The sequence below is a fragment of the Hibiscus syriacus genome, unplaced genomic scaffold, assembly GCF_006381635.1.
Source record: "Hibiscus syriacus cultivar Baekdansim isolate YM2019G1 unplaced genomic scaffold, ASM638163v2 tig00110393_pilon, whole genome shotgun sequence".
NCBI lineage: Eukaryota > Viridiplantae > Streptophyta > Magnoliopsida > Malvales > Malvaceae > Hibiscus > Hibiscus syriacus.
The window spans coordinates 1290061-1300349 of record NW_024062721.1 but is presented as its reverse complement, the minus strand read 5'-3'; the positions used below and the strand labels follow the sequence as shown (position 1 = coordinate 1300349).

Sequence of the window (10289 nt, the reverse complement as noted above, 5' to 3'; positions counted from 1 at the left end):
ACTAAACTAAGCGGGCGGAAGGCAAAAACATTGTCACTAGCTGGTCGAATTACACTTGCCAAAGATGTTTTGGCAGTCATCCTAACTTACAGCATACTGACAACAATATTACCCAAAAACATTTATGGAGAACTAGAAAAAATCATCAAACAATTCGTATGGGGTAAAATAGATGGAAAAGGAGGATTACCATTAGTAAAATGGGAGGAAGTATGCCAAAAAGTATCGAATGGATGTCTTGGATTTAGAAAGAAAAACAAGCATAATGAAACATTTATAATGAAAGTGGCTTTTAATCTAATAGCAAAGAAAGATGCATTGTTGGTTCGGGTTCTCAAGGCGAAGTACAAATGTAAAGACGAGATACCGACTAACATTAGAATCCAAAACTACTCCAAACTATAGAAAGGGATAAGCATGATATGGGAGGATGTCCGAAGCAACATAACCAGGATAATAGGAAACGGGATACATATCGATTTTTGGAGAGATCACTGGATTGCAGAAACAGGGCCATTAATAAATTTGGTCAATCAACGAGACCATAATCAGGTGGGAAAAGTAACCATAAAAAGCATGACTGATGAAGAAGATAATTGGAACTGGAGGCAGATTGAACACCTTTTACCATTACATATACTTCTGAGACTGGCAGCAATTAAAGGACCTCACACAACAGTAAACAACGATAGAATTGGATGGTTAAAGAGATATGACCGTCAATTCTCTGTCAAAACAGCATATGAAGTTAGAATAAAACAAAGGGAATATACTCAATAACCTATATGGAAGGTAATTCACGCATACAAAGGAACTCAAAAGGTGAAAACATTCCTATGGCTAGTTTGCAAAGGTAAAATCCTAACAAATGCAGAAAGATTTCGACGACATCTTACAATCGATGGTAATTGCCTAATCTGTGTGACACAAACATAGGATATAAACCATATTTTTTGGCACTGCATTACCGTGACCCCTATTTGGACAACACTGGTGAAAAACGAGAGCTTACAGAATTTCCTAACAATGGACATAAAGAATTGGATTGAAGTGAATTTAACAAGACCAAACATGTTTGCTAAAGAAAGTAAAGATTGGGAAATCCTATTCGGATCGGTATTATGGAACATATGGATCATGAGGAACTCGATTGTCTTCAACAATCCTATGGAAGATAATACAGGAATATTAGAACGCAACCGCAAGATGACAAATTCGATAAACAATGCAAATAGAGAAAAAGACCAAGCGAACAAATCACAACCAATTGAATTGGTTGGTCCAACGGTTTGGCTACCTCCATCAGAGGGATGAGAAAAACTTAATACAGATATAACCTGTAGAAATACAGATGGAAAAGCAGCATGTGGAGGAGTAATCATAGATATGAATGGAAAATGGAGGATCAGCTTCAAAAAATTCATAGGAATATATTCTACAATTGAAGCAGAATTATGGGGAGTATATACAGGGCTAAGATATGCATGGGAACAAGGAATCCAACAACTCATAGTTGAAATAGATAGCCTCGAGGCAATACAGACACTGAAGAATAACACAAACAAAGAAGGAAATCTTACCATAATACCGCACATAAGGGAACTAATAAACCGGGATTGGAACGTCAGAATGCAACATGTCCAAAGAGAAGGGAATCAAATTGCTGATAAACTAGCAAGAAGCGTCAATTTCGAAGATAGCCAAACCAGAATCCTAAAGGAGCCTCCTGCTGATATAAGCCAACTCTTGAGTGAAGAAGGCAATTAGGTTTAAGTAATTAGGTAGTTTTCATTTTCTTACAAAAAAAATAATAAAATTGATACATTTTTTTAATTAAAAAGTTGATGTAATCTAAAACTATAGATAAAATTTATGGATTGAGTTTACTTATATAGTCCATTTTTTTTATTTCGATGCATAATACCCAGTTTTACATTCATCCACATATGGCTTCTACTAAGTGTGTGTACCGACATGTTTTGCTTTTTGTGTACTCACTGTTATTGTTTCATTCTTGATCTTTGTATATAATTGTATATATTATAAGTTCAACGGGAGTAAACCAGATGATACCTTTTATTGTTAAAAGATACAAATTTAATCTTGATCAACATCCTAAGGATTATTTTGAAATTAAGGAAATACAACAAAAAAAATTGATGCTTCAAAATAAATAAAAAATTTAATTTATACTTCATGCTATAATAATGTTACATCAAAGTGCAAGCATACACTATCGTCTCCAAGTAATAAAGTGAAAGTTATAAAAGCTTCGGATTACAGTAAAGTTGTGTGAAAGATAAGGATGTATGGTTGAATGATGAAATAAGAAATAGACAACAAATTATAGAAATCAGAATAGTAAGTGTCGGGCAGTGCAACAACATTCAGGAGAGAAACGAATCAAAGATTTAATGGATGTGTGTGTTATTTGGCAGTTCCAACTATGACTATGCTTTAAACATTGCATTCATGTTTCTCACAATGATTAACACCATTCAATTAACAAGAATCAACCTTCATTAATTCAATTTAATCAAATAGTTAACAATACTAGACAATTGGCAGCATATATTTCTGTATACTAACTTTGCTTTTCACAAACACTATCGTTGCACTAAAGATAGTATGAAAAATCCACAACTTTTATTTCTAAAAATTATAGAAATCACATACAAAAAGAAAAATTTATTTCTAAATCTACCCATAAGCACGACAACACATAAAAACAAAGTTTAAACATAAAACATTCTAGCATCATATCAAAATGCTTTCGTGCCTCATCTATTTCGCCACATTTACAATACATATCAACAAGAGCAGTGCCCACAAACATATCACTCTCGTAGCCGTCTTTCACTACCTGAGAGTGGATCTGTCTGCCATGAAATAAAGAAGATAATTTTGTGCAACAGCTCAATACTGTTGCATAAGAGAACTCAGTAGGTGACATTCTACCTAGTAATATTTTCTTAAAGAGCCTGAAAGCTTCTTTGTTTAGAGAATTAAGAGTAAGACCTGCAATCATAGAATTCCAACAGACAATATGTAGCTCCGGCAGGGAAGAAAATATACGCCCTGCTGTTTCTGTCTTCCCACACTTTCAGTACACGCCAATCAGTCCACTAGCAACATAATTGTCGGTATGAAGAGCTGCCTTTTGCAGCTCAGCATGGACCTGTTTTCCACCCTCCAGGAAGTCCATCCCGGCACATGAGCCAAGGATGACGGTCACAGTAGTCCGATCGGGTTTTACACTTTGAAACTGCATTTACCTAAAAAGATCTATCGCTTCTCCATGATTCTCATTCTGGGAATAACCAGAGATTATAGCATTCCACAAACAACACTCGGGAAAGGCATGTTATCAAACATCTGACGTGCAGTTTCGACATCTCCACACTTTAAACATGCTGCAAGCATATTAATATAAGTAACCTCACCAGGTTCAAATCCGCAAAATTGCATTTTTTTCAAAACACTCTATAGCTTTTCCCGCTATTTCCTTTCTGGCCATATCCAGCAATCATAATATTCCAGGAAACAATACTGACTTTTCCCAAATTATGAAAAACTATATCAGCATTGTTCATAATCCCATTCTTAGCATACGTATCAAGCAACGAATTAGGAAAATAAAGATCATTTTCAAATCCGAGCTTAATTGCAAGGCCATGTACTTGTTCCCCAAGTAGAACATTACATTTAACAAGACCGTGGCATCTCTTCCCAAGCTGCAAATCCAAAACACTTCCACAAGCACTTAAAACGATACCAAAGGTAATATGCGTTGGCAAAAAACCTTCCGAAACCATAAGCTTATAAACATCCAACGCTTTTTCCTATACCCATTTTTTAACATTAAACTAATCAAGTTGTTCCAGGAGACAACATTTCTCTCAGGCATTTGTTCGAGCACCTTGCGTGCAAAATTTAAGTTCCCATCTTTGTAATAAAAGCTGAAAATGGCATTCCATGAATAAATGTCCTTGTGAGGGGTATAGTGGAACGTACGGTCAGCAGAGGACGAGTCGTTGCATTTGGAATAGAGTTCGATGAGACGATTGCACAGGAAGGTGTTGGTTAAAAGGTTGTTGCGAAGGACATTAGCATGGAAGACTTTGCCTAGCAGAAGAGATTTGTTGTCTATGCAAGTTTGCAGAAGGTTAGCAATGCCATTCATCTTGAATTTGCTCCCCATTTTTCTGTACTGCTCGCAGAATACACAAACCGAGCCGCAACTCAAAATCTCACGACTCAAGTAGAAATCAATCTTCAGGCTACGTTTAGGGTTTCAAATTTTGCCTTGTTTAATTTCCTGGCCTTTGGTTTCTCTATCAGCAAACTTTGAAGGCAAGATAGGGCTTGGGTTTCAAAAAGACTCCGAATTTATCGAGAAAATTTTAAAATAAATCTGAGAGAGAAGGAAAGCTTTAAAAGCAACTTGAAAAAAAAGATGCTTTGAAACTATAGGTTAAGATTCGAGCTCAAATTAGAGATTAAACCGAACTCAAGTTCAAGCTTCGATCAAAATTTTAAAAATGATTTATGTTTAATACTTTTGAGTTAGAGTGGAACTTTAATTTTTATTTCAATTTATAACCTTTAGAGTCTAGTTATCCTTGATTAGGCCTGTAAACGAACCGAACGCACACGAATGAAGGTATGTTCATGTTCGTTCATTTAAAAAATAAACGAACATAAACGAACACGAACATAAACGAACAAAATTTTTTTTGTTCATGTTCGTTTATTAAGGAATATAACTTGTTCATGTTCGTTCATTTAATAAATAAACGAACATAAACGAACACGGACATAAACGAACACGAACATAAATGAACACGAACATAAACGAACATAAACGTTGGAGACCCTACCTTCCATTGTTCTTTCATGAAAAATAGTCGACAATGCAAATCAACCAAATCTACAGTGATAAATAGCGTAAGAGCTTATTAGCAGTGATGAAATGTTTGAAGATATCAAATATTTCGATCTATCTTTTAAAGATATTAAATGATTCACACGACTTTAATTTAACGTTATAACATTTATCTTAGTGTTCCATGATTACATATGAACAATCATTTTCCGCTATTACACTATTTTTCAGAAATTGCATAGAAACCTTTGTTTTTGTTTTCTGGCAAATTCTATATATTTTTCTTTTTACTGATGCTCATATACTTCCGATTTTTACCTTTATCTTCCCATCTATTTCTAGAAAGAAGTATTATGTTTTCTTGAGTTTTAGATGTGAAGATACCCACAATAACTTTACATATCAACTATTAAGTCAAATAAAACAGAGAAAGAGATGAAAACAGACATGTAAAACTTCATATTGCACTATAATATAACTTGTTTTGAATCTTTCAGAGATCGTCTCCACTCTCCAATGAACAATAAGGTTTGGGGAAAAAAAGGGAAAATGAATATAAGTGCGAGGTGCCTCACAGGTTAACATATTAGATTTAATCTCCAAATAAAATCGGGTTAATTATGGAGTTGGTCATCAAAATATTATATTAATATTTTTAAGATACTTACAAATTGGTCACCAAAATTGATTTAAGAAGATTGTGTTAAACATAAATGAATGAACATAAACGAACATAATCGAACGAACATAAACGAACATAACCAAACGAACATAACCGAACGTTCACGAACGTAAATGAACGAACGAGACCTATGTTCATGTTTGTTCATTTAATTAAACGAACAAAAAATCTTGTTCATGTTCGTTCATTTAATAAATAAACGCACATAAACGAACGTCTCGCCGCACGGTTCGTTGAACGTTCAGTTCATTTACAGGCCTATCCTTGATCTTTTTAAATGTAAGTCGAACTTTGACTCGACTAGGCCGGTTTATCGCCCTATTTGAAACTGCAATTGTTTGTTTTTGTATGACAAAGATATATGGCAAAAGTGTTTGAATAATGCATTTGAAAAAAAAAATTCTTCACATATATCTCCAGGAGCACATGGCGACCTCCATAGGTCTCCAGGAACACACGATGACCTATGGAGCACACAGCGACCTATGGAACTGAAACAGAGAGGGAAGAGAGAAGATTTGCGGCTTTGTCACAATGAGCACTTAGCGACCTATGGAGCAATTGGCGACCAACGAGGTCACTGTAGCAAACACCCCAATTCAAGAAATAATTTGGGTAGAGCCTTATATGAGAAAAAAAATTTCCAACGCCCTACATGGGCGAGGAAGCCGAGATATCCCTTAGAAAAATATTATAAAACAAAAATATGGACAAAATAAATGCTTCCTCTCTCAAGCCCTGTCGGGGATAGTTCCGGTGCGGCAAACAAAAAATGGCTAAAATAAAATGTTACTGGTTTTGTTGTTGTGTTAAATAATAAAACCGATAAAAATTATCGAAAACATTATTAGACGCTACCGATTTTGTTATTATTGGGTGTGTTTTACCGGATTTTCGAAAAAAAATACCGAAAACATTATTAGGCTTAAAAAATAACCGGATTAACATAATATTTTAGGTAATTACCGGAAAAATTTAGGTATTTTTACCGATTTTATTATTGAAACGATAACAAAACCGGTAACGCCTTATTTTAGCCGTTTTTAAGCCTGCCGCACTGTAGAACTTCACGCCCTGTCCAGTAACAAAATAAACTATACAATAGCGGAATGACTTGTCCTTTACAAAACAGATCAACTGTAAGGCCCCATTGACATGAAACAAAAGGGTTCAACAAAAACGGCAAGCTCTTTAAGTTCAGTCATCCATGGCGGTTTCCCTGCTTCACCAAGGTCATAATTTACCAGTGCCGAGCATGAGCGTGATATATGAATGCGGTTAACTTAGACAATCAACCTGGAAAGTTGAGAAAGACTGTTTACATCTATCTTCTACATGATAACAATTATGGTACGCATGCAGAAGCAGTGAAGTGTACCATTCACTTGTGTTCAAGCTCTTGAATCCTCCAGAGTGGTATGGTTCACCATCATCAGATGTCTCATACAACTCGAAATCTTCATTGAACTGTAAATTCCATTAATAAGAGATTATTTTAAAAAAACAGATGTAAATTTATCCATATTTGCTATGTTTTTATGTGTCCCACACATATATGCAAACCTGATCAAATTTCCCAACCGTTGCAGAATCAGACTCATCATCCACCTAAAAGAAACTCATTGCTAAAAGGCTTAATAACTTCAAACAAGAAAGAATAGTTTCAAAGCTTTGTTCTATTTTGAAGTTTGGACAATAGATATGCTAATTTTCAAGTTCAAGAAGGGAAGCAAATAAGCTCAACCATGGATAAATTTCCACCGGAAGAAAGATTTAGAGAAGCTAATTATCATGCCAAATCACAGCTAATCATATATTGGTTCTAGTAGAAGACAATTAAATCGAGAAACAATTATGCTGACGATAATTACGTGAAAATGATAGGATCATGCATTCAAAATCATGTATCTTTAGAATCATCAGCTGATAACACAGAAAACAGAATCCACAAACGTCAGATTTAAGAATCTACACAAGTTTTATGATTAAACATTCAAAATGCATACACATTGTTATCGAAAGAACAATAATTGATATGACCAATTATGCCATAAACATATTTAGGTTACTCTAGACATAGTTCAAATCAACTTAACAATCATAAATTCTGAACCCCACTCACTTTTATAATATTTTTCTCCTCTTCAACCACATCATGTAGGCTGAGTTCACCTTTTCAGCTTGAGTAACATATGTTTTTCTCTCCTACAAAGAAAGATAGGAAGCAATACTCGATACAAAATACCAGTAGAAAACTTGCAACGGAAAGTAATGACAACTCAGGATCACCATTACCTCCTCACACATGTTTTTCCAAGTTTCGAACCCCTTCCGGTCGGTATCAATGAAATTTCCATTCTTGTTGGTTTCCATAAAGGTTTCCCTAAGAAACACACCGAACGAAAATAATGAAGTTTAGTTTGTGCAATCCCTCAACTCAAGATCAGTCAAAAAGTTGCAGTTTAATACCATTTTTCCATTTCCTCACCCACCAATATCTAGTTAACAGATTGAATGTAATATCAGGTCATAAGCAAGTATAAGGACATACAAATAAACAAAGCTCCTATGTATTTGACCAAGTAAATGATTCTCCTAACATTAAAGAGTTGGACTAAAATCCAGGCTTCCAACAAAGTAGTGTCCTCTATCAAAAGAATAATAAAAAAGACAAAAAATTTGACAGAATATTCAGTGGATGCTACAAACACAACTATAAAGGAGATGACTGTAAGAAATTCACTATGAATATAAAAGCATAATCCAAACATTTATACCATGTCTACTACCCTATAAGATTTGAAGTTTAAGGTTAGAATCCTCACTAGCATCATTAAGATTTCTCAAGCATACCAAAACAACTTCAAAAAATGTAAATAAATGGATAGTGTTGAAGAATGAAAAGTAAAGTGAGGCATCAAAAGTGAGAAATTTACAAGAAAATATTAAAAGCCGATCTGGGTTGCAAAGAAATTATTGGTTTGACAGCATTTTGAGTTCCTACATTGCCCTTAAACCTCTTCAACTCTTTCTTCTTAGGCCCACAGCCGTGCATATCAGCCAAAGCAATCGCCACCATTTCACCGCAAAAATCACTTCGACATAAAAAAAAAAGTGATAATATCAAAAACCCAAACCTCCAGATCAACCCAAAAGATGAAGAATTGAAAAAACCAATGATCATTTAGCAATGACCATCCCTTAAAAAGAAAGGCAAAGTATTAACTTTTAGGCGTATATATGTATAAATTACCACTTCTGAAAGGCACTACCATCAGGTGAACGACGGGGCAGGGTAGCATGGATTCGTTTGCGGGCTCTTGGGCGATTCACCATTGAAGCTCCACTTCAAAAATCTGCAACTTTCTCCAATTTTTATATATAAATAAATGTGTTAAATAGTAAGCAACCTATGGCCTCTTCATTCTGGAAGTGGAAGATCATTGGGTTCGTGGGTCTTTGCTAACATACGCCCAATTTGCAATATGCTACAAATATTTTGTTCGGTCCTTGGGAGTTGGGATATTATTGCAATTTCACTGTAGATTTTTATGTGTTTAACAATTAACCCCTCTAAGATTTAATTTCACTGCCTTATTAAATCATGGTATTAGCTTTTTAATTAGTAAGTGTGCGATCTTTTAAAGAGTGCATGTGTAATGTGTTATGATGTATGTCACTATAACATATTTTAAATTAAAATATAAAGTGAAAATAATTAATAATTTTTTAATTTTAAATAAAAGTGACCCGGTTACAAAAAAAAAGAATACATATATATAGAATCATTAGTAGTTGTGAGAAATTCAATTTTGATTGAATTATACCGGAGGTAGTAACTAATTCAACATTTACTTGTAATATATTTATAAATGAATCAAATAATGAAAAATAATTAGAAAAACAATATGCTGTTGGGTATAATTTGATCAATTTAGTAGCTAATGTTCTTTTCTGTATTTAGAGTTCTAAATGCTTAAAATTCACATATATTTAAGAAAAAAGAAAAGAATATGGATTATTTGGCCTAAATGGAAAAAGTACATGGGTTAAATTGTATTTGTACAACAAATTTTATATCAGTTTCAGCGCAGGTTTGCCGATGCTAAAATGCACTAAACAATTTTGCGCGGGAAGAGATCTAAAACCGACCGAGTGGTAAAATAAAATTAAGGGTAAATTAAGTATTTATTTAGTCAGTTAATTATTATTTTGATTTCATTTTTGTTTATTCAGTTTTTTTTTTATAAAAATATCGTTAATGGTACGTTTTAGTTTCATTTTTGTCACTTATTGTTAAAAAATTAACAATGATACCAACATATCAATATAAGGTAATACAACATCATCATTGAAAAAATAAAAATATTATGTTAGCAGTTCTTTTAATTTTTTAATTTCGCGTGACTAAAATGAAACGAAAACAATTAGTGATGATTTTGAAAGAAAAAATAGTTTGGTGATCAAAATGGAACCAAAGTGATAGTTGGGTGACTAACTACGTAGTTTACCCTAAAATTAAACAAAAAATATTGGGTAAACTACAACATTAGTCATCAATCTATTGTCTATTTCCTAAACAATATTTTTTTTCTCATTTTAACGATAAATCATTAAAAAATTAACAATAATATAGATAAATTTTTATTATATATTTTTAAATTTTTTACGTAATTTTCTTTCTTCTTCTGAATACTGTGTTTCTTTAATGAATTGCTTTGA

The 10289-nt window shown here is 33.6% G+C and overlaps 1 protein-coding gene, 1 long non-coding RNA gene and 1 pseudogene across 2 annotated transcripts; all 3 read right to left on the bottom strand.

Annotated features, from left to right (window-relative positions):
- Nucleotides 1–1119: 1119 nt before the first annotated feature.
- LOC120123535 lies at nt 1120–4379 on the bottom strand (annotated as a pseudogene).
- Nucleotides 4380–6692: 2313 nt separating this feature from the next.
- LOC120123493 lies at nt 6693–7722 on the bottom strand. Its single transcript, XR_005516200.1, has 4 exons — nt 7690–7722; nt 7131–7175; nt 6946–7016; nt 6693–6863 (listed from the first exon to the last, which is right to left on the bottom strand). It is a non-coding gene; the product is annotated as an uncharacterized LOC120123493 (long non-coding RNA).
- Nucleotides 7692–8950, bottom strand: LOC120123534 (high mobility group B protein 7-like). The gene is made up of 4 exons (XM_039142394.1): nt 8821–8950; nt 8504–8662; nt 7863–7950; nt 7692–7772 (listed from the first exon to the last, which is right to left on the bottom strand). Exons 1-4 carry the CDS (start codon nt 8901–8903, stop codon nt 7692–7694), a joined length of 411 nt encoding a protein of 136 aa, XP_038998325.1. The 5' UTR covers nt 8904–8950.
- Nucleotides 8951–10289: the final 1339 nt, after the last annotated feature.